The 25,438-nt window shown below is 25.4% G+C and overlaps 1 protein-coding gene across 3 annotated transcripts in view; it reads right to left on the minus strand.

Annotated features, from left to right (window-relative positions):
* The window catches only part of LOC129972134 (uncharacterized), a 33,981-nt gene extending 10,998 nt beyond the window's left edge, over nucleotides 1-22,983 (minus strand). For 2 of the 3 annotated variants that reach the window (XR_008784833.1, XM_056086143.1), the window contains exons 1-7: nucleotides 22,760-22,983; nucleotides 20,683-20,776; nucleotides 16,709-16,944; nucleotides 14,196-14,250; nucleotides 9,508-9,579; nucleotides 8,690-8,776; nucleotides 1,492-1,555 (exon numbers count right to left, since the gene is read on the minus strand). Coding sequence is in view for 2 of the 3 variants with exons in the window: in XM_056086143.1 (XP_055942118.1) it covers nucleotides 1,492-1,555; nucleotides 8,690-8,776; nucleotides 9,508-9,579; nucleotides 14,196-14,250; nucleotides 16,709-16,944; nucleotides 20,683-20,771 (603 nt within the window). In the remaining variant the exon portion in view is untranslated. The remainder of the gene's footprint in view (nucleotides 1-1,491; nucleotides 1,556-8,689; nucleotides 8,777-9,507; nucleotides 9,580-14,195; nucleotides 14,251-16,708; nucleotides 16,945-20,682; nucleotides 20,777-22,759) is intronic. The other variant, XM_056086144.1, reaches the window with a different exon arrangement.
* Nucleotides 22,984-25,438: the final 2,455 nt, after the last annotated feature.

The following is a 25,438-nucleotide window of genomic DNA, read 5'->3' on the forward strand; positions in this document are numbered from 1 at the left end:
TTACAAACTATCAAATCTTATTTCTCAAAACAACAGTTCATAAAAGGAAAACTATAGCATATTTTTTAAGATTCTATAACAACTGTCACATAAGACCTTGCAGAATTTATAATTGTAATTAGATGGTATGGAAAAATTATCAGTTTATATATATATGCATAAATATACAAAAATAAAACATTGTAAACATAAAAATTCCTCCTCAAGATTTTGATGAATTTCAAAATTTTTAATTTCCTTTAATCAATAATAATTTTAAAAAATGAATGAAATTTGGTATGTGGTTTTTATTAGAATTTTATATATGTATTGCCAAATGTAGATTTTGATTAATAATCTTGATTAATTAATCTTGATATGAGTATTAAATTTTAGATGAAATCGATCATTATGCTGACTATTTATTAATCTATTCATAAGCACACAATTATGATAACTTAAAAATACAATCAGCTAATGAAAGGATCTTAATATAGGATCTTTACAGCAGAATTTTAAATGTGTATTAAATTTTGAACAAAACCTTGAAAGAGCAGACTCTCATTCATGTGCATATGTAAGCATTAATTTCAAAACACAACTCAGATATAATTAGTTTAATAAGTAGTTCTGATATTATAATTGTAAATTTGTTTTTTAATTTTTACATATTTATTTAGTAAGGCAAAACTAAACACAAAAGTTGTCATATTGTAAAAATGTATAAGAAAAGGAATTGAAAGATATGCCTGCTGACGATTAAGAGTGATCATCTATTCTAATAAAAACCATGCAATAAAGTGACATGAATCCATATACCAGTGATCTAATATATTTCATAAATATTTCATTATAGAATATTATTCTGAAAGAAGATTTTTAAATATTTTCTTTCTCTATAATTTCTGGCTACATTATCATTTTTATAATTTTTATTTAATGTTATTTTTATTAATTAGTACCAACTATATGTAACGATCCTTAAGTCCAATATATTAAAATTGTTTTGGAAAGTTGAATATTTTTTTTAAGATTTTTAAAACTATCTTTTAATGAAAAGTATTTATATTTCAAAATATATGAAGGGATGCACAATATAATGTTCAATAGTTTAAAAAATTAATTAAAATAATAACTAAAACTATGATTAAATCAAAAATATTATGAATGCTTTGATATGAAAAAAGATTCTTAATAGAATTTCATTATAATAGATGACCACTTAGTTGTAAATTTTAGCATTCAAAATAAAATTAAACTGCCAGAAATAAAATTTATATACAGAAATAATATATATGAAGTAAATTGTGAATTTCTCAGGTTAATAACAACCAAACCCTTATTTTGAGATTTATACAGTACTTTTATATTTATAAATGACAGTGATGCATGATAAATGATGCAGTGAAAAAAAGCAAGAAATGATAAATTTAAAACTTCACAATTACATGAGTGGCATTTATGGTAAAATGTGATACTAAATATAAACATAAAAGCAACAAAAGAAATTACTTTTCGCCTGACTCCTATCCTTCGGTTCAACTCTTTTTTCTTTGCCAATAAATCTTCAATGTGCCTGAAAGATAGAAACAGTGCTCATTACATAAAATAATAATATTGGTGCATGACGGATTGATGGAGTACTTGAACTATAAGGCATTTATTTTCACAACAGAAATTGTTTTAATCAAAGAAAAATTTGCTTTGCAAATACAGTTAATTAATGAAATTAAAAAAGGAAAAGAATATATAAGAATATTCTAAAACAATTGTCATAAAAGTGTCCTATTTAATTATCAAATGGATTGCCAAACTAGCCTTTAGTTTAATTATTAAATAATTATATTTTAGCTTTTAGAAAAAATTATGCATCCACACAGTCTTAATAACTACGAAATTTAAATTGTAACTTTTTCCTATTTGGAAGTTCCACTTTCTTCTTATAGATTTTGTATACAATCAAAAGTCTCAAATTTCTTAAAAGAAGCATTTTTTTAATTGTTAATCACTTTCAATTAATTTCTTGTATTTTCAATGAATATTCTGGAATTAAATAACATCAAGAGCAAATTTTAACAAGTAAACAAAGTTAGATTGTTTTTTAATTCAAAGCAAAAAAAATTTGCAAATAGTTTGAGGAAGGATACAGTTGTATTGCTACTTTGAAAGGGGGGGGGGACAAAAACATCCTGTTATCTTATCTTTATTTTTTAAAAAATTGGCAATAATTCCCTGATCCAAACATCAAAACTTCCAAATAAGCCAATATTTAAACTTCGCAATTTCGAAATTCAAAAAGAAGTAGTTTTATTATTAATATTGTTATAAAATAAGCATAAAAATATTTACTGATGAAATAATAATAAACACTAAGAGCAAATTGAAAAAAAAAAGTAAAAGGATTATTTCTTTTGAATAGAAATGTAAAAAAAATTTTAACACTAAAATACTTAAACATGTACTAAAGGAATGATTTCTGCTTATAATTAATTTACAAATTTTTTCATATTATCAGTGTTCCACTGATTATTCTGTTACTTTAAAAAAAATTAGAAGAAAACAAGAAAAGTTTTACTAAAATTTAAAAGATACATAAGCAACATCAGAAGGTCCTAAATTTCAAAACATCATCAAAAAGAATCACACATATTATTAGTTTTAAGAAAATTTTTAAATATAACTTTGTTTTAAAATATTTATTATGGAAAATGAAATAAGGAAGAATTTATTAAAAAATTAGATTTTTTCAGCTAAAACTGAAACCAAATTATTCATTCATTCATTATTCACAAAGCAATTAAGAGACAAAAATTAAGGAAGATATTTGTAAATACTTTTGATCAACAAATGTTATTTTTTCAAGGTAAAAATTGTTACTTTATATGCACAATTAAAGATCACTTAAAAATTTTTTTTTAGCTGGATATCATATATTTTATTTCCTCCAAAACTGATAGATTGTACAAAGCAGAGATTATTTTATTAGCAAGTTACACAAGATGTATAGAAAATGATCCTTATGTTTTAAGCCATGGCAAAATGCAAGAGCATCTCTTAAGTTGATACCCACTCAAAGTACTATAAAAACTTCTGAATGTTTACTAAAGGTGAGAGATTTATCATATACCAAATGCATTCTGAAATCATACAAGTCTTTGATTCAAAAAGCAAAGTAATCTAATCCTACCAAATGATTCATCAAATTTGAACTACCTTTAAAAGAAATGACATCAGTACATAATTCTAAAATGGTTTACTGTATTCTCTATGCTTAGTGTTTAATCTTTCATTTCAAGAATTGTATTTACACGCAAAGTAACAGTATTTTGTGAAAATATTATTATTATTATTTTATACTTTCCAACTAAGTAACTACAGTGGAATTCCACTGAACAAGCATAACTCATTCCCGAATCTTACTAGTAATACAAAACACTCATTAATTCAAAGAATTTTTCCCATAGGATTAATGCAAAACAGTAAAATAAGTCATGTAATTATTATTTATAATACATGCTTTTTTTGTATGAAAGTTGTTTAAAATTTATTTTTACCTGTGTTTCAAAATTTGGCAAAAATAAAACACATTATTTTTGTTAAATAAATTTGCAGTGCTCATGATGGTGATATATTCTAACTTATTAAGGTGATATATTCTCTTCATTGTTTCATTGAAAGGTTGGTGCTATACCTTAGGTAGTTATATTCTCCTTTACTGATGAAATCTCCTGCACAGCTTCTTGCTGCAGCACAGAATGCACTTCCTATCTATGCCAGCATGTTATTAAAATACTTCTCTCTCATATTGCAATGCAAAACTATAATGCTTATCAAAGTATCACACATTTTTATTTTGAAGCTTCAATAAACTGTAAAACATATAATTCCACTTTTATTTGGGGAAAAAACATCAAGAAACAAGTGTTAAATGCAGATTGATAACTTGGATGCAGGCATGATTCGGAATGTGATGTCGCAATATATCGCTTCGTCACTTGTTTTGAGAAACAAGTATTGCTCATTAAGGGAGTCATTTTTTTTTTTTTTTTTAACATTTTGTTGTGCTCCTTATGTGAATCACTCGCAACGAAAAGAGCTTTCTAAGTGCAGTTTGACTGAATTTAAATGTCATGAATGCCATAAATTAAGCAGCAAAATGAAATTTTTTTAAAAAAATTTGTAATCTCAAAATTTATTTCTCTGGTGCTGATTTGATTTAATTTTTGAATTTATTGATCAAAACTTCTTTTATTAACTTAATTTTGTAATACTATTATATTGCAGATGCAAGAAAAAAATTGATGATGATAATAGTAAAAACACAAAATTACTTTATTCATAAAACAATGAAGATATTTAAAATGCATTATATGTATTAATCTATAGTATAACATTTTTCAACTTAGGTCCATACAATAATTCCATAATTTTAGCTATAAGAAAATCATTGTACTGGAATACAATAACAATGTTCCTACAAAAAAAGTTTTGAAAGAATTTCAACTGAGAAATGAGAGGGAAAAAATGGATTTGCAATTAAACTACATAAGAATTGTTAAACTAATAATAGAAAATAATAAAACTGGATATTCAGGAATTAAACAAAAAATGATTACTTTTGCATAAATATAGATATTTTTTCACATGCATAAAGATTTTCAGTTGTGTTAAAAATCTGTCATGTTTTAATGACATTAAAATACAAGTTTTGTATATGCTAAACTATGTCTTGTTGAGAAAGAAGGAGGCACAGAGGCTTAAAAAGCTAACATATTAATCTACAAATTAAATGGCTTTTTGTTTGTTTTTTAATCTTATAAGATAAATTTAGTTTATATGTCTAAATGTACAGGATACTGCAGTAGATTTGAAAGATGAGGAATCTGCTGGTAAATATTTAATTGCAGTATTATAGAATGCATTTTTAACTGTGCCTTCTTTTTAGGAATTCTAAAACTAAGAGGGTCTAAATCATTACCAGAAAACAAACACTCTTAAATCTGCAACTTTGATACATGTAAGGAATGAATTTGATGCAATAAATCATTATTAACAAATAATAATATTTTAATGGTGGCATCATGATCAAGGCTTATTATATAGAATGTGACTAGTATATTAAATTTTTCAAAAACAATCACATACATAGTGTTTCAATGAGGAGGAAATAGTTAAACACTGTTTTCTAAATTTCTGTACAATAGTTGAAATTACTATAACTATAATATAAAACACTAAATGTATATATACTTATTAAAACTCTTAAATAACTTACGCTTGACGACACTTCTCAGATTAACAGATTGTTTTATAAAATGTTAAGAATAAAAGATACTAAGTAAAATCAGAAAAGCAACTGATTTATAAAAATATTGCATTTAAAAAAAAAAAGAAAGAAGAAGAAGAAGAAATGAGCCAAAGGACTTGTGGGCAATTTCCTGCGATTCTTTCTTCAATGTTTTTTTTAATTCATTCAGATTTAATATCTTCAAGTAAAATCCAATTGAGTAACTACAAGTTTGGAATGTTTTTTAAGAGACAGCCAGTTATTTAACACTTTTGTGATCTGAAGAAATGAATTCGATAGAAAGAAAATGCTCAACTATTTGTTCTAAAATATGGTGAAGTAGGTGAATAATATAAAGACACTTCGAATTGTAGTTCTCCAAATGTTTTAAGACCAAAAGTTTATCTGAAAGTATAATGATCTGCACTTTATTTTTGTAGAAGCAGATAAAAGATAAAAGAATTGCATCACTTTGGAAATGAAGATGTTGCTCACAGTGGTGATTGTTCCTGAAACCATTCTAACACTTTGAAATTCATAGCTGCAATGAATTATTATTAAAATGTTTTTGAAACATTTCTTGTATTCCAAACTTTCTTTGCACTTTACAAAAAAGGTCTATAAAAACATTTCCCAACAGAAGACTATTGGAATTGGACTATTCTTTTGGAAAATAAGATCAGAGAAATAAAAAACACAATCACATTACTTGCTATTCATGAAAAGGATGAATATTTTTGCTTTGGATATTCATTTTGGAAAGCAAGGCTTTGAGCATAAACTTTAGAGATACAATATGCTTGGGATGAGGAGAGATGCCTTCCATTGGAACAGCTAAGGGTGAATTTAAATTTAGTGAAATATGTTTAATAAAAAAAATAGCAGCCAGAAGATGACAATGATCATAAAGAAAGGCAGCCCCAACTTTTTTTCTGCAAGAATGCAATAGAAGTCTAACAAAGTAAAGACAAAACAAATCAGAATTCTTAAAATAATATTTATCAAAATGTTGATAAAGACAACATCCAAATTCTAGTTAGCACCTTATTGTTGAATATATTTGCAAGAAATGATAAGAAAAGTATCCAATCAGATCTTACTATCAGATCTTAACAATGAATAACATTTAGTAGTGTCAGTAGTTTTGTTTGGAGAATGACGAAGTGTTAGTTGAAACTAAAGTTTGAAGAAAAGTGTAATTCTAAGATATTTATTTCAGATTTCAAACAAATAATATTGCTATTAAGTTCAAAATGGTAAAACAAGCATTCTTTGCTATTAAAAAAATCAGATCGCCGTGTATTTTTCTGGAGAAATTGTGAGCTGTGATATTTTACACTATTTCTACAATTGATGTAAAACTGATTGAAATTTGAAGGAATGTTGTGACATATCTGCATTTAGCATTAAGAGAAATTGTCATCAATATAAAATGAAAACTGAATTATTGGATAAGAAAATTTTAAAAATGTCACTAATGCATATAACAAACAAAAATACAAGGAGAACATTCCCATATTTAATGTGTTGAAAGAAGTGCATTTATATAAAAATTGCAAAGGGCAATTTCATACTGAGACCATTAATATATATTTAATCATGAGCTTGTTCAGTATTCTGTGATTCAAGTATGCCTATGTATTCTTTGCTTTTAAAAGTATTTATTATTTAGTGATGGACAAGAGGTCTAAGAAGTGATAGCCTTTATATGATATGAAGTTAACATTATTTGGATTTAATTTTGAAATAAATAGAGGTGAAATCTATTGTAGAATTATCCTTTAAAAAATTTTGCACAGAGATAAAGTAACGCTAATTGATCTGCATGATTTCACAATTTGTCCAGCCAAGATAATTATTGGGATAATTTTTATCCAAATTTAAGATAATTTTTGGGAAGGAAAAGAGATCTTATTCATATATATTATTAAAAGATATTCATATATATTAAGTAAAGAAACCTTAATTGTAGAAAACTTTGGCTGACATATTATTCATGTAAGTATGACACATGTATGGTACAAAAAAAAAAGTTCAACTTCACAGATAATGAATGGATTGTGCCAAAACACACCACACATAAAATAAGTACAATTAATTAGATAATAAAAGAAATAAATTTATGCAAAATTATTACATAAAAGAAAATTAATCTATCTGAAAATTAAAATTTGATTTCATAAAAGCAGAAATCTACATTTGTATGGCAATGTGTCATGTCTGCCTATGACAATAACTCAATTCATTGTTTTGTAGATTGAATTGTCAGGACTTTCGGGAGAAAAAAATGGTTGATCATAAACGTTTTCATTAAAAAAATAAAAAGATTAACTTGAGGAATGATGTTGCAAAGATAAGTCTAAGCAAACCAATTGTTTAGCATATATATGATCAGTTCTTGTCAGATCTTTCAGTACTGCCTATAATGAGGATATTATTCATTTCCTTGTAATAAATGTATCTAATAAGTAGAAGCTTACAATTCTGTTTAAAAAAATAAAGCGATTGTTTTCATGGACCAAAGAGAAATTAACCTCTTTTTATGACATCATGAATCTTAGTAAATTTGAAAACAAACTAATTGTTACAGTCTGCAAAAGAGAAATTAATCTCTCTCTTTTTTATCCCCTCTCATGAAGCTTGACATTTTATATATAGCTTAGCCAATTTTTGGCCACCAGCTATTTGTTAATTATATTAATGCAATTGCATTAACCAATTTTGATGAAAATAAAAAATTTTGATGATAAAAGAATGGACTATTTTAAAATTGAACAATGTAGAGAGAGCATTCTTGATTGATTAGCAATGACTGCAAATTAGCAAAATTGATCCAGTCGTTAAGCCAGCCAAGAAATATTATATCTATTGTTGCCAACTTTCTTCAGGACAGTAGGTGAGAGCGCAAGTGACCATTAATGATAAATTTAGAGTCATAAGTGTTCACATGGAAAAAATAATAATAATAAATTAGCAGATTCAAGTCAGGGTTTGAGACTTGTAGATAGATTCATTGGTTCTTCCTAATTATTTTAAATACATAAGTTTGTAGTTAACATCAGAAATCATACAAGAAATTTGCTTTTTGTATTTACATCATAAATTCTTTCCCACCCCCTCCAAGCATAAAATGCAATAAATATGATTGTTTAAATGGAAAATTTAGTGGAAAGATTTTGAGCAAATAAAATATATAAGACTGGTTAAAAATGATACTGAAATCAAATTTTCTATGAAAAGATAATCAACAGGGAAATCCTTCCTAATAAAATATATGTTCACTTTCTAGATTAATGAATGTTTAAGAAAGCTTGCACTCTTAATTCAAAAGCAAGACTGAATAAAACTAACTTTAGTATTCGAAACAATTATTTTTTGACATAATATTATTATAAAAAAGTTGATAAAAAAAACATCACTTACTTTCTTTGAGAGGCAGAAAAACCCTTTTGTTTAGAGTTTGTTTTTGTTTTACCAACAATTTTTTGAATGGTATTAGTCAGCTGTAAACTAATGCAAAACATATAAATTTCTAATGATAAAATAAATATAAAAGATGTTTTAGAGAGAATACATGAAGAAAATTTTTAAAAAAAATTATTAAATAATGTCAAACACAACAAGATTTAAAAAATAACTTTATAATCAAATTGAATTATATCGAAATTTCAGCAATTTAAAATTACATAGATAAATTTAGTATATATATATATATATATATATATATATATATATATATATATATATATATATATATATATATTACAATGATTTCTTTTAAATGAAATATCTTAGAATTTAAATTAATAGTATGTTGTATTGCAATAAGCACAAGTTAATTATGGAATTGAATATAATTTATTTATAAGAATTACTTTTCAATTCAAATCCATCAAGCATCTTAGCAGACAATAACGTAACACTAACTAATCAGACTGACAAGAAGAGAATATCAAAATACTTATCCCTAAAAATACTCAAAAATTTTTGGACTTTGCTAAATATATCTAATTTTACAAAATATCCAAATATATCTCCAAATAAATCTCGTATATCTTATTTTTGTTGTAATTTATTGACAACAATTAATAAATTGCAATATAAATTTTCAAAAAAAAATTATTTCTTTTATGCAATCTTGAAAAATTAGACTGTACTCATTTTTTTATATAAAATTTATATTTTGTTCATCTATAGAAGATGAAAACCCTCCAGTGGCTTTAAAATAACAAAATACTCACTTAACACACATTATATTTTTCATTTTATACTCATTTCTTGCTTCTTGTAGTAATCTTTCATAATCAGCAATTCTGAAATGATATAAAAGAGATGTTGATTAAATTTTATAGATATGTAGAATTCAAATTTTGAATATTAATTACAAAATTTAATGAAGCAATATTAAGAAAATTTAAAGCATCTAGAATACAAGCTTTAAAGTTATGACAAAAATCCTATATATAAATATATTTCAACCAAAATAGAAAATATAATATTAAAATAAAATCAAAATATTTTATTAGATAAGATGCAAAAACAGTCCATCTGCTTAGAAATTAGCAGTACTGTATAAAATGTTTACCAAGAGAATGGATTTTTTTTTTTTAAAAAAAAAGCTGCCTTACCTGTAAGTAAAGTTAAGTTTTTAATATCAAAAGCACATATGAAATTTGTCACATTCCAAACATATTAAACAATCAATGCATGATATAAATTTCTTGTTATTTTTTCAAAAGTTCTGCGAATGTTGAAGTGAGGATTCAGCAGGCAAAATTATAAGAGCATAACTTCTGATATTGGTTATCCATCAGTAGAACTTTGTACTAATATATTATAATAATATAATATCAACAAATTACTGAAATATATATATTTTCGAAAATTTAATTAAAACAAATATTTTCAAACTTATTTTACTGACTAAATATTTAATTAAAATAATTTTATTAAAAAAAAATCACACAAAACAATTTTGCTGATCATGCAAGTTAAAACTATTTTTTAGACATTTACAATTTTCTTTAAAAAGCATTTTTACTTTTTTTAAAGTCATTATTGCTCATATTATCATCATAGCAAACTCTCATATACACTTTTGTTATGAGCAGCAACTCCAAACACGTTTCCATTTTGTTTCTACAATTCATGTTAAAAATTCTTTCATTATCTGCATTGTGAGGAAAGATTTGGAAAGAGGTAATATTTTTGGAAGAGCCAAATTCTGTAATGGTTGAAAGATATGCAAGAGTATCTCTCTCCATGAAAACTTCCATCTTAGCTCAGTCAGATTGATAATTCTCATCCAAAAATGAATATTAAATAAGACATGCAATAAATAATTTTCAATGTCCAATGTTTTGCGCATTTAATAATTCATAATGGTTTATCTCTTATAAAAGTTTTCATCCAAATATTTTAGAAAATAATCCTTTTTTTTTCTTTTTTTGGAAGAAATGCCTCTAAAAAAGAAAATGAATATTCAATAAACCAGATGTGTTTATGTCAGGACAAAGTGCATCTTTGTTCTCTTGGGGTGACAGAGTCTTTTTTTTCCTTTCATTGATTGTTTATGAGAGTAATAATAATAATGTTCAGTTGACTATACTTCAAACCAGATCTGATCTTTCTGCCATTCTAGTGCTTCTGAATTCAGAAAAAAGGCCTGCTCTTTTGATAAATCAATGAATCAGTCTAGTGATGAAGACAGACTGTATGATTCATTGGGGCAGTAGGCCTTCCACTTGTACATGTAGCAAATTTTTAGTCTGGTATAGTAGGGTTCATTTTTTAGCTATTCCAGTGGTGAGCAGATGAAGAACAGGAGGTAAGGAGAAGGAGAGGTTGCAATGGGAACCAGGAGTCCAGGAGCATGCATAGAACCAGGAACTGTTAAGGGAGCAAGTCAGCTGGCAAAATATTTAAATTAACATATACCAGTTTTTAAACAGGGGGCAAAACAGCGAACAATTAAAAAACAACCCCACTCAAACAGAGAGAATAAACACAACTAGGGAAGAGTTATATCAGACAAACTATGTTTTAAGACCTTTTGCAACTGTGGGAATCAGCTAAGTCATATTGGGGGAGGGCTGATATTGCAGAGTTACCAATGCTATCTAGATCACTATAAAATTTAGTGGATATTTTTTGTATAAATTACACTGAGGAGGATTTTCTGTGCATGGATTGATATTTCCATTTCTGTGCTACCATCTGGCATTCACGATCATTCTAAGAGCCTTGGATTCAAGAACTTGGATGAGATCGTGATAGATTTTGGCTGTGCAGGCCCTAACCGGGTTGGCATAAGTGAGTATTGGTCGAAGATAGGCTAGGTAGACAAGTACCCTATTGGTGACAAAGAGACTAGAGTTTCTGCAGATGAGAGAATATTGCTTCCTTAAAGTCTGATTGCATTTTTCCTTGATAGATGTTTATCCAGAATCAATCCTAGGTGTTTAACTTTATTTTTCCAGTCTATATTAGTATTGTGTATTCTTATTTTGGGGCAGGTGTTGCTTTTCTTGTAGGAATGAATCAGTTATATGCTCAATGGGCTTCCATAAATTTCTTAACATATTTTTATGTTTTTATAGTCTTTTTCTGTTTTGTTGATCAGTGAATGCTCATTATGAAAATAAGAAAATGAAATCAAATTCTCAGAGTGAAAAAGTAAGCAACTTCAACAAAAAACATAAATCTAATTTTTTTAAATAATCTCAAGAGTGGTTGTAACTCAGCAGCTCTAATAGTCAGCTGCCCTTGACAAGGATGTTCATCTTAATCAAGGTCCAGCAATTAATTTCTAAATAGTTAGAAATATATTTGGACATATATATCCAACTAAAATAATTATTCAATAAAGGAAAAAAAATATTTGTATTGCTTTAATCAATAAATTTGGAGTTGAAAATTATATAATTCTAAATTTTTATAAAGTCCTTCTGATCAAATTTAGCAAAACATTCTCAGCAACATTTTAAACAAAAATGTTTCACAAATCTGCGATCAAATTGGATCAAGCCATGAAGCTTTGAATTTCAGATTAATCAATGACCACCTAAAGAAAACAGTCTATTGGTGAGTGATCCTTTTTGAGACAGCGGTTCATATGGTTTAAAATTCTAAAACAATAATATTCAAACTTCACTTGATCACAGAACAGTGGAACTTTTTTGTTTAAGTAGTTTGCAAACCAATAATATTTTGCTAAATATGACTAAGAGAACTGGTGGGCTGCATAAAAGTTTAGGTTTTCTAATTTCTTCAGCAGCAAATTTATTAAATAAAAAATATAAAATATAATTCTTTATGAAACGTAAAGCACTATTCTTACTGGGATTATATGCCTATTTCAAACAATTTAGAAATTTGCTTTTCAGTCATATTTAGACAGCCACATTGTGTATTGTACACTGACTGCATTCTTATATGTAATTTTTCTATCAGGAGACATTTTAAAATAACTTGAACAAATTAATTTTTCTTTTGATTTGATCATGTTTAGAAGTGTGGCAACAATATGGTCTTAACAATACTGTAAATTTCTACATTGATAAGACACAGGAACATTCAGTATTCTCATTAAGAATAATACATTAAATGCATTTGATGAACATCGATGAAGCATAGGTTAATATGCTATAATGATAATTAACTCTTTTCACTCAATTACATTTGCAAACTAAAATCATATTAATTCAATGCCTATGCTTTAAAGTCTAACATTTAAGCATTCTTATATGTAATTTTTCTATCAGGAGACATTTTAAAATAACTTGAACAAATTAATTTTTCTTTTGATTTGATCATGTTTAGAAGTGTGGCAACAATATGGTCTTAACAATACTGTAAATTTCTACATTGATAAGACACAGGAACATTCAGTATTCTCATTAAGAATAATACATTAAATGCATTTGATGAACATCGATGAAGCATAGGTTAATATGCTATAATGATAATTAACTCTTTTCACTCAATTACATTTGCAAACTAAAATCATATTAATTCAATGCCTATGCTTTAAAGTCTAACATTTAAGACTTTTTAATTTCATCACACAGAGCACCATGATTAATTACTTTTTTTGTATTCACTTTTAGAATCAATAAAATTCTAGCCTTCAAATAGGACACAGGAATGTTACTAGGAGCAAATTATCATTCAATATATTTTTGATTAAATTGTAAAAAGAGCTTAGTTAGTAACATAAAACTAAACTACCCTCAGAAACTAACAAAGAATTCTTAATAATTTCATAATTAATTTTGGAATAATGCAACACGTGATTCTTTAATATTTTGTGAAAATAGTTATATTTAAAAATATATGTAATGAATTAAGTTTCTAAATGCACAACTACATTCAATTGCCTATTAATAATGTCAGTAGCATAAAAAAGCAAAACTAAAGAGATTAAGAATCGACAGATTTTTGGATTTTAGCTTAGTTTAGTTCTTTTTAAGTTAACTACATAAATATATAAAAATAGAGGAATTTGAATGGTAAGCAATATTTTCTATATATACCATACTATAATGGAAAAGTCTTATTTTTAAATGTTTTGAATATATACATGTTTTGGCTTGTTGTAAAATTTTTTTAAAAAAAAATCTATGTTCATAATGATAATTTTTCTCTCTTTTCCAGAATTCTGTGAAGATTTGTATGGTATAAGTTAGCAGGTCTAGTTTTAAATCAGCATTATTGTTATTCGTAAATTGCAAGACTCCTAATAAGGCTCATATCATGATAATTCAACTCAATATATGGAGAAAGAAAAAAAAAGAAGAAAATTTCAAGATAAAAATTTAGATAGCAAGTTTCAGTTTTTATATTTACTTGAAATAACCAAAATGCATTTGTGTATTTATAAATAATTTCAAAAAAGGACATGTACAAAAGAAAAAGATATGAAGCTTACTTCTGATTAAGAATTTCTGAATCCAAAAATACAGGTTGTTCTTTCCTAAGTTTTTCTATCAGAAAAGAAAATAAGAGATTTAAAAATAAACATGTGAATTCAACTCAAAGAATTTTTACATTAAGTGTACATTAAACTAACTTTCTGAGTAATGTGAAAAGAGAGAAATAGAGATGGTGAATTCATTATTTCTAAGAGTACAATGAATTAAATTATATATATATATATATATATATATATATATAGAGAGAGAGAGAGAGAGAGAACAAAATAAAATGTTATATAAATTTACAAAGTCATAACTAGATGTTTTTTTATATTATTATTATTAAATGGTATTTTATAATCAATATTGAAAAAATACAAAATATATTTTTCATAATTTTCATGTTCCTCCAGTTGTTTATTTTTATTGCATATTTTTAAACTGTGAATCTCAGTATGAATATATCATTAAAATTAAATTTTAAATCATGAAAACAATAAATAAAAGGTTAAATAAAGGTTACTCTTGCAAAAGTTTAATTTTTGTATTAGGTTTTTGAATACTAACAAACAAAATTAATTATAATTAATTAATTCAGTTTAAAATATTTCAGTAAAATGTTTTTAATAAACTTATTTACTTATTATTTTATTTATTTATTCAATTTTATATATCATTCATTATAATTTCATTGACCCATTTAATTTTCTAACTTTAGGCAAGAGCCAGCAAGAGTGGTCCCCAGAAAACTTTCTCACACACTTATCGAATTTGTGTTTTAGACATTTTTCCAAACCAATTGAAACAAAAATTTGATACAGAACTACATTTGTAGTCACAAAATCACATACCAAATTTGATATTTAAGTCGTTGCATTTACATGTTTATGAAAGTACAGATAAACAAATGGTCAACCCCTTGTTGGATTTAGCATAAAATTTGACAGTTGTCCATACAGATGCTAAATTTGTATACCGAATTTTATCCATCTAGCTCTCTTCGTTTTCTAGTTATCATATTAACCTATATATATATTAACCTCCTCTGAGCAGACTTTGCTCAAAATTTAATATAAATATACAAATTTAATGTAAAAATCATATACTAAATTTCATCCATCTATCTTAAAGTGTTTTTATCTGGAGGGACAGACAGACATTTTACAAAAATATCATAAAAGTCAAAAAGTATCATAATGCGGATCATAAACACTTATTAAAGAAAATGTTAAAGAAGCTTTGATGCATACACTTATATTTCCAGGTAATACAAAGAAATCCTTTAAGAAATATGTTTCTGAATTATCACAGCAAAATTTGGTTGATTTGCATAGTAGAATAAAATATTGTTACAATCTATAATGTGAAATAGTTTGAATCTAATGACTAGAAAAAAATATATATATTAGGCACAGATCACAAGAATAGTTAAAGAACAGGTTTCATTATATAAAGTTGCACAAAATGCAATATTTCATTTTTGAAATAGTTATAATTTGAAGTACTGTAAATAAAAAATTAAAAAAAAAAATCATTCCAACTCGGACCAGGGTTTAAAAATTAGTACAGTGATTATACAGAAGGCAGTATTTTAAGACACAAATAACTCATTTCAAATTAGCATTTTGAAAAATATTGCAGTGCCATAGAAAATAAAATGAATATCAGAAGAAGAAACATAATGCAAAAATATATATTCAAATATATCCAATGCTATTCAATCATTTAGTAACACAAATTTATGATTGAGTACACTGATAAATTACACAGATACTCCCCCTCCCCCCCAAAAAAACTAAGCACATATTATTTGCAAGGTGTAATAAAGATTGCATCCATCTTAATAAAAATTGAATTTGTTTTATTTCTTTCTACAAGTATTGACACAAAAAACGTTATGTTATATTTTTACAGCAATGGATAGCATTATGTATATAAATACAGTGCATTTTGTACAACAAACCAATTAGAACTATTTCTATGTTGTTTCCAGGCTTTAAAATACTTGTTAAAAATAAAAAGATAGTATTCAACAGATTGTAATAGAAATTATATACAAGATAAAATACCCTCATATTATATTAATTATTATTGGTCATTAAATAAGTTATTATTGAAAGCATGTGCAATCACATAATTGAAATAAAAAATTAGTTATAAGATACTGATTAATGACATCATTTGTCAAATATTTATGAGAAATCAACAAAGCATATATTATTAATTCATATTATATACATATTAATTGAATTTGTAACAGAATGAATGAATATCATCTAATCCAACAGCTATTAGTGATTTGGCAATAAACTGTAATTTTTTTAAATTAACATGCTATGATTAACAATTTGAAAAATTTGGTAGAAAAAAATAACCCAAATTTGTTATTGCTTTTTTCTACCAATATTTAGAATTTATCAATCAATAAATCAATATATTATATGTACTTTCAATTCTGACAAATAAAAATTTTGTAATAAAGTGTTTAAAGTATTTGGACTTTAGAATACACAAATTTTATTTTTACCATAAGCAATAGCAATCTTCAACTGCTTTTCTTTTTCCCTAAGTTGCTGTAGAATAAGCTTTTTATCTAAATATTCTTGGGATGTGAAATTAGTACTACTTCCAGGCTCTTCATCATCCAACTTTCTCTTGTTCCTTTTCTTAACATTAGCAGACAGTTGAAGAATCTTGTCCACATTATTTTTTGCTCCAATATGTTTTACTTTGGAAGAACATTGTGCCTTCTCAAGAGATTCTCTGAAAACAAAAAATTGTGGATTAAACTCTCTATGCAATGTGATTTAAAAGAGAATAAATTCCCTCCAATCCCCCTCCTCCAAAAAATTTAGAAAATTTTATATCACTAAAGAAGTAATAAGATCTTCACTAATAATATAAAAGAATGTATATTTGCCTGTCCCTCTGTGTGTATATGTTTGTTGATATACTACAGGACTGATTGAAATACAAAGATGGAAGGTGAGAATGTGCACCTTGGAGTAATGTTTTTGAAATTTGTGTTAGAAACTTAGTTAAAATTTAAATATGATTTTAACATTTTCCCATTAAACACACACAAAAAAAATATTACTGCATGAAAAATATTTTTTACACAATTTAAAAAATTTTCATCAATGATAACAATTAAGGTGTCACGCAAAAGTTTTCCTGAATATTGGCAATTTATAAAAGGATGTTTGTATAATTTTCAAGAATAGATTTCAGTGTTACAAAGTATTTGTTTTCATTGTTTCATCAAATATTTATTATTAAAAGCTAAGGATGAAATCTATTCTTGAAATTATTGAAACTTAGTATCTACTACTTAGTATCTAGATTAGGAATCTGGAAAAGACATTGTATAACCGCCTCCCCCCCCAAAAAAAATGTGGAATTTGAAATTATATTTTCTTACTTAATAGATTACCAAAAGTTTCTAATGTTACTGTAATAACTTAGGACTCAACTTCAGGAAGAATATTAATGCAAACAGAAGAAATGTAAGGCTATTGAAATAATATAGCATTTATTATAATTTGATGCTTTCAAATAATTTGCTGAAGGAACGATGAACTTCATGTACAAGCGATTTAATTGATATTAAATACAGCCAATATTCCAGACAAACCAGTCATTGCAAAAAGTTGTATTTTAATGAAAAGAATGAAAGTAGTGACAAATGGTAAGAATTTAAATGAAAAGAATGATGCATTTCAATGAACATTCCCCAACTATTAATTTGAAATACATTTTTTAAATTAATAAGAAAATTATTTTCTTTTTTCTTTGCTCTACAAAATTATAATTTTATAAAAAGGAAGCTTATGTTTCAACAAATGAGGTTTGAATATTGAGAAATAACTTGTGAAATATTAACCTTAATTTGTAGCTAAATACCAATAAGTCATAAAACTTTACTATCATAAGGAAATGTAAATTTTATAAAAACAAAAAATATTCTCAGCAAAAAATAGATTAAAAAATATTCTTTAAATACCAATAAGTCATAAAACTTCACTATCATAAGAAAATGTAAATTTTATAATAGCAAAAAATATTCTCAGCAACAAATTCGATTAAAAAATATTCTCAGCAACAAATTCAATTATATAATGTCTTTTATAAGGATGATAAATTTCCTTTACCATTGTGTTTGTGTGTGTAGTAATTACAATTTATTAGTGCTCTAAAAATTGTTTTCTTATTATCTGAACTTGTACTCCATTGCAACTTTAACTTTTTATTTGTGCAGTTTTCATTTTGGATCTTATCGTTCAACATTGAAACTAACACATACCAAAACCAAAGTGCTGCATCAGCTGAATTCCCTTTCGAACTATACAAGTTCAAAATACTTTCTATGCTCTTTTTTTCCCCTGCTTTTCCTATTTAGACAATGCCAATGTTTGATCATGGATCTAACAAAACAAATATCTTAAAAGTTGAAATATTTCCATAATTATAAAGAAAAATATATATATATAAATGTGATTTTTCAGTTAATCATATCTGTTTTTATCTTGCAAGAAAATTATTTCATATATATTTACAGATATGTATATAGAGAGAGATGTATAATTTTTTAAGAGATATATAATTATTTTAACATTTCAGTTTGTTAAAAATTTTAAAATGAATTAATTTTGAATCCCATTTTTTATTAAAAAATAAGACAAAACATAAATAAATGTTTGTTTATATTTTTAAATTATATGGAGATTCAATATCTTTAGAATTTTCTCCATTTCTTACATGTCTACAAAATAAATTGAGTGAGTTTCCCTTTCCTCAATTTCAAAGAGTGAAATCTCTTCAACAGAAAATGTATTGCTAAATATATGAAATCATTAAAACACAAAGTAAATAAATATTAATGATGCTGTGCTTTAAATTTTGGCAATTGAAACCCAATTTTCATTTCTAAAAGATGTGAAAATTGAATGTGTTTTTAATAATGTAAATTGCATAATTATTATAACCAGTTTATTTTCCATCTATATTTAGGATTTTATTTTATTGTAAATAAAAACGAAAGCATTTTTTTCTCTGCTTTCAACAGCCTATTTAATGTATTCATATGAATTTAAGCAACTTAAATTTTTTGAAGATTAGACAAATAATAAAATCAACCAATGACATTGCAAAACCACCATTAGATAACTATTATATGGGATTCCTAAAATTCACGATATATAAAAATGTGTCACATGAAAAGAGTTCATGTGATTTCAATAAATAATAAAATGCTATAACATTGTTATAAAAAGCAATTTTCTTATTTCTGCAATTTTCATCAAATATATGAGGTAATAACAGTCATCAAATATTATTTTGTTCAAAATTTTAATTTTGAACACTAAACAAAGGTGATTTTTTTTCTCAAGTTCCATTTTCTTAATTTAATTTGATGTTATCTTCCAAGTTGTACTTCTTGCAAAATCTCTTTAATTTTCCGAATCTTTACTTTTATCTGAATTATCTTCATTATATGTGGCTATATATAATTTTGTACAGTTTGACCAAGTTTGGCCATTATATTATTATAACAAATTTTCATTGAAGTTGGGTTTTTATAGTTACAAAGATAGATTTTTATAATCAATTCTTCCTGATGTGCTAGCTATAAAATTTTGTACACTAGTGTATCATTGATAACAGTACTTTATTTCAATATTTGATAAGTTTAATCATCATTTAGTCAATTAATTGATTAAATTTGGATTACATATGAGAATAAGGTAACTGGCATTAATTTGAGGGAATTTATTTTATTATATTTATAATATTGAAGTACAAATTAAAATCTAAGATGTGAAAAATTAAATAAAATTTATTTTTTAGTACACTAATAAGAGTGTATTTATAAAAATGGACTTTATTATATTAATTCAAATTCCTCCATTTTCAGTTTCGATACTGATCCTAAATTACTTATCAATTTCAACAAACATATCTCAATCATTTGAATATCCTTGAATGTCATGTTGATTCAACGAGTTTTATCATAGCATAAGTTTTTCTGCTTGCTCAATTAAAATTTCAACTAAAGTATATTTTGTTGAAAAAGTATATACTTAAAAATCTCTAATTCTCTGTTTTAAAGCATCATATTATACAAATATTTTCCTAATTTTTTTTTAATATGTCAAAATGAAATCATATTCTAGAAATGTTCTATTTTATTTGATTAACCTCTGTTCACGAACAGGCCTTAAGACAAATAAAATTTCATATTATACACAGATATAAGCCATTTATCTATAATTTCTGTTATAATTGTTTTCATATTGAAATTTTTTATTGTAAAACATGAGTATGTAGTGAAAAGTTTATGACTACATAACAAGCATGAAAGCAAAAGAAATTATATGACTCTAAAATATATATGTATAAGAAATATTTAAAATAAAAATACAAAGTAAAATGAGTATTAATTCTGAAATATAAATGATAAGAAGAAAAGAACTCCTAACATAGAAAACAGCAGTATCTTACTTAATATCTTCAGAAATTCCTGAATCTGATGAAATCTTGGATAAATCTCTTCTAGAAATACTATATCTTTTAGAAGCTATTGAATGCATCTTTTCTAAAAAAACAGAAGTAAATAAAAAACAGCTTTACAGATAAAATCTCAACATAAATATAAAATATTTTTTTTTTTTAATTTGGTACGGATATATTTTTTAACCAAATTCTTGCTAATTTGATCACAAAATAAGTAAATTTTAAACTCTATGGTGAAAAAAAGTTTATTTGTTGCTTTTATAATATTAGGCAGTAAATCTATTAAACACTTCCTTTAAGCACTCCAAATATGTTGTCTATATTATATCCTGCTTGCCATTAACATATCTGTCATTCGTATATAATTGGCTAGGGGGTTATTTATGCAACAATGCAATATTGTAAATTTAGATTGCATTAAACTTATTCTTTGTATTTTATATAACGTATTAATTTTTTACTTAATTCACTAGCAAAAAACTTCCTGTTTCAGCTTCTTTGCTATTTGTATGCATATACATATTATATTGTAAAAATGATTTGTTTCTGCTAATCTATCTCTAAAATCTATTTTCTGATTTTAGAATCACCTTGCATATAAGATATATTTTAACCTTTCTGTGGTAAATTAAAATTTAATTTTTCAAAAAATTATGGCTATTATAAAATGAAATTAATGAAAAGAACATAAGATGTAGAGGATATGTTACCCAGAGAGTAACATTTTTAATAACGCTATGACGTCACAAAACTTGATTTTACTAAGGTGGTTCATACACATAATGAACAAAATAAATACAAGGCTATTAAAATAATACAACTTTGATGCTTAAAAATATTCGCTTGAGAGAATCATGAACATCAGATGGGAGTAAAATTTTTATTTGGAAAGACAAACAATATTCACAGCAAAATTTTGATCACTAAAAGTGGCTAGTATGAAATATACTGTAAAAAAATTTCTCCTTCCTAGATTGCGAAGTAATGATGATTCATTATTGAAACTACTACCCATAAAGAATACTATATTGCTTTATTTTCTAATTGTGAATTTTACTGGCAAAATAATGGATGCAATCATTATATTGCTTAAAATAATTAAAAATCAAAACAGTATAAAAATCAAATTATTTTATACAATATTCATACATTTTATTACGATAATCAAACTATTTTAAAGATATTATATAATTTACAAAAATGTATGAAATAGAATAAAACAAATTATCTCCAATATATTCTTCAATTTAAAGGAAACATTTATCTATTAGAAATCAGTGAAATTTTTATTTATTCATAAAAGTCAACATATGGAATTGAATTTTTCAAAATAATGCAAAGTTTCTTCTGCATTTAGGTAACTATTAATGGCATTTAAAATAAATAAGGAGTTATTATACAAAATAAATCTTTCAAAATCATAAATTGCACTAGAAAAAAAACTTATTTCAACAGGAAAAAAGTATCAAGAACAAAATTGTCTTGAATGGCTATAACTAGTGTCATTCCAGGTAGCATTTCGTCCATCATATATATAATTAAAAAAAAAACTAATATAATTTAAGCTAAAATAAATCATTAAAATATTGAATAAAAATTGATGTTCATTAAAATAAATTGACCATTTATTAAAAGATCTTCAAAATGTGCATAGCCAAGAATGTTCAGAATAATGAAATCTGCCATTTATCATATTTAGATGTTTCATAAAGTGTCATTTTAATTAATAATGCTAAAACGTGTATGCAAGCGCATTTCATTTAAGTAAGAATTAAGATAATCAAATAGCAAAATAATAATAATGATCTAAATAATTAAGCAGACAATTTTACTTTCTAACAATATAAAGCAAACAGAGATTTTCCAAAAAGTAAAGATTGGGTAAAAAAACAGTGTAAGCAGATAGTGCTAAATTCTACTATTCAATTACGAACAAGTCTTATCACATACACTGTTCGAATGTTTGTAAGATTTATTGCTTTTATTTATTTGATATAATGAGATACATATTCCTTCAGAGACCCATCTTTTATAGTCAAGTACTATGGTTTTCTAAAAATCATACCTTGTTATGTAAAAAGAAAATGTTTCACATCATTTATAAATATATATAAACATATAATTTGTAAACATATTACTAATTTTTCAGGATGTGGCTTGAAGAAAATAACTAATTAAATTTAAAAAAATTCAGAATAATAAGTTAAACAAATAAAAGCCCCTAGATTGTCATGTCACGCCAGACAAATATTTGTTTACGTTCGAGAAAAATTAAAATTAAATGTTAGCGCGTCTGACATCTTCACTTCGCATCGCAAGGATTCTTAGATCAAATCGCACTACAGCAGTTTCGGGTGAAATTTCTGATTTTTAATTTAATATTCCTTTCCTATCTAAATTTTAAAATATACAGCTCTTTTTCTTAGTACTATACCACATTTGTAGCAGCAGGTAATAAAAAATTAAAAAATACATAAATTGAGAAAAAATTAGCAGGCAGTATTTTCTAAGACTATTCTGAATGCTTTTTTCATCTGAAGGAGAGCTTTAATTGTCGTCGGGAAAAGATATATTGGATATTTTTCTGTTTTCCCAACAAATTAATTAACAACGGATTGACTACAAGATCATTGTTAGAATCTTATTTTTGAAGCTTCATAAGTCAGTAAAGTTTTTATGTCAATATCGAAATGACACATTCAGTTTTAAATTATCTCTCTATAAATCTGTAACGCATAAAATTCTATTTCAAATGACTATCCATTTTTCGCATTTGGACCTTATTAATTTAAAAGCACTTACATTTGACGATTTATTTACATAATTCAAACAAAAAGTTTTAAATCAATAAATCCCTTTCACAACTTTTGATTTACTTATCCGCTGGCCATTCCCTCCCTAGAGTCAACTATGTCGATTTGGGTTACAAATTTTACGACCAGAACTTAATAATCAAAAAGCAGGGCCGTATAAAAGTAAAGGTGTTGAGATGGGTATCAATGATAGAAGCGGAAGGCAGTTTCTATTTGAAGTATAAAATGCGGTCCTTGAAAGTATGAAATGCTCTTAAATATTGTTGCGATACCTTCACGATATTGTAAAGCATTCAGAACGTCAAATTACATCATAAAGATTCCTCGAAATATTTCTTGCTCTAATCAATGGAGGATTTTGACAACTTGAAATCACTGGCGCTAAATTATTCTGAGGCCCCTTCTAGGTAAATTGTATTGATGATTAGAAAGTAACGTGAACTAAACTTATTTGCGCTGTTAAATTCATCTTTATACTTATTTTATTTATGTAATATTATATATATATAATATAATAATATAATTTGATAATATAATGATATATATATATATATATATAACCAATCTAAAGTAAGAAAAAGTTTGAAAACGAAACTAAAATGAAAACGAAACAAAACAGTTTCGCAATCGCAACTAAAATTTATTACCTATTTAAACTAAAACCAAAAAGGAACTTCATAGTATTTAGAGAACGCAATTGCAGCTACTTCTAAAACACAGATGAATTGATACAAAAGTATTAGAATCAAGTTAATAGGAAAAACAAAAATCAAATAAAAATTAAACCAAAAAAATTATTAAAAAAATATTAAAAAAAGAATCCGGCCTGAAGACTTTTTCAAGGGTCACCCTCAGGCAGGGATTCAAATAAAGGGATTTTTTCTGTGAGGACATACAGACATTGTCTAATAATGATTCCTCGTGACCCGAAAATCCCCTGAAATTATGCTCAAGAGATATACCATTTTAACAGAAAGGAAATACAAAATAACAAATTAGAAAAAAATAACCACAACAAAGTAAAAATACAATAAAAAAATAACAATAAAAACAAAAACAGCATTAAAATTAAAATTAAAAACGAAAAGGCCAGGACATACCATCCAACAGTCAAGGAAACTTTAAACAATCGATTGTGATTTCCTGTTTTTAAAAAAGTTAACGGTAAATTATGTTAACAGAGGTAGGCACCCAGCGCCATCTATTGAGTGATCCAAAATGCAAGTAAAGTTCTATTTTTATAAAAAAAAAAAAAAAAAAAAATAGAACTTTACTTGCATATTGGATCACTCAATAGATGGCGCTGGGTGCCTACCTCTGTTTACATAATTTACCGTTAACTTTTTTAAAAACAGGAAATCACAATCGATTGTTTAAAGTTTCCTTGACTGTTGGATGGTATGTCCTGGCCTTTTCGTTTTTAATTTTAATGCTGTTTTTGTTTTTATTGTATTTTTACTTTGTTGTGGTTATTTTTTTCTAATTTGTTATTTTGTATTTCCTTTCTGTTAAAATGGTATATCTCTTGAGAATAATTTCAGGGGATTTTCGGGTCACGAGGAATCATTATTAGACAATGTCTGTATGTCCTCACAGAAAAAATCCCTTTATTTGAATCCCTGCCTGAGGGTGACCCTTGAAAAAGTCTTCAGGCCGGATTCTTTTTTTAATATTTTTTTAATAATTTTTTTGGTTTAATTTTTATTTGATTTTTGTTTTTCCTATTAACTTGATTCTAATACTTTTGTATATATATATATATATATATATATAATTTGATAATATAATTATATATATATATATATATATATATATATATATATATATATATATATATATATATAATATAATATAATATAATAATATAATTTGATAATATAATGATATATAATATTTGATATATATAATATAATAATATATATATATAATAT

The sequence above is a fragment of the Argiope bruennichi genome, chromosome 6, assembly GCF_947563725.1.
Source record: "Argiope bruennichi chromosome 6, qqArgBrue1.1, whole genome shotgun sequence".
NCBI lineage: Eukaryota > Metazoa > Arthropoda > Arachnida > Araneae > Araneidae > Argiope > Argiope bruennichi.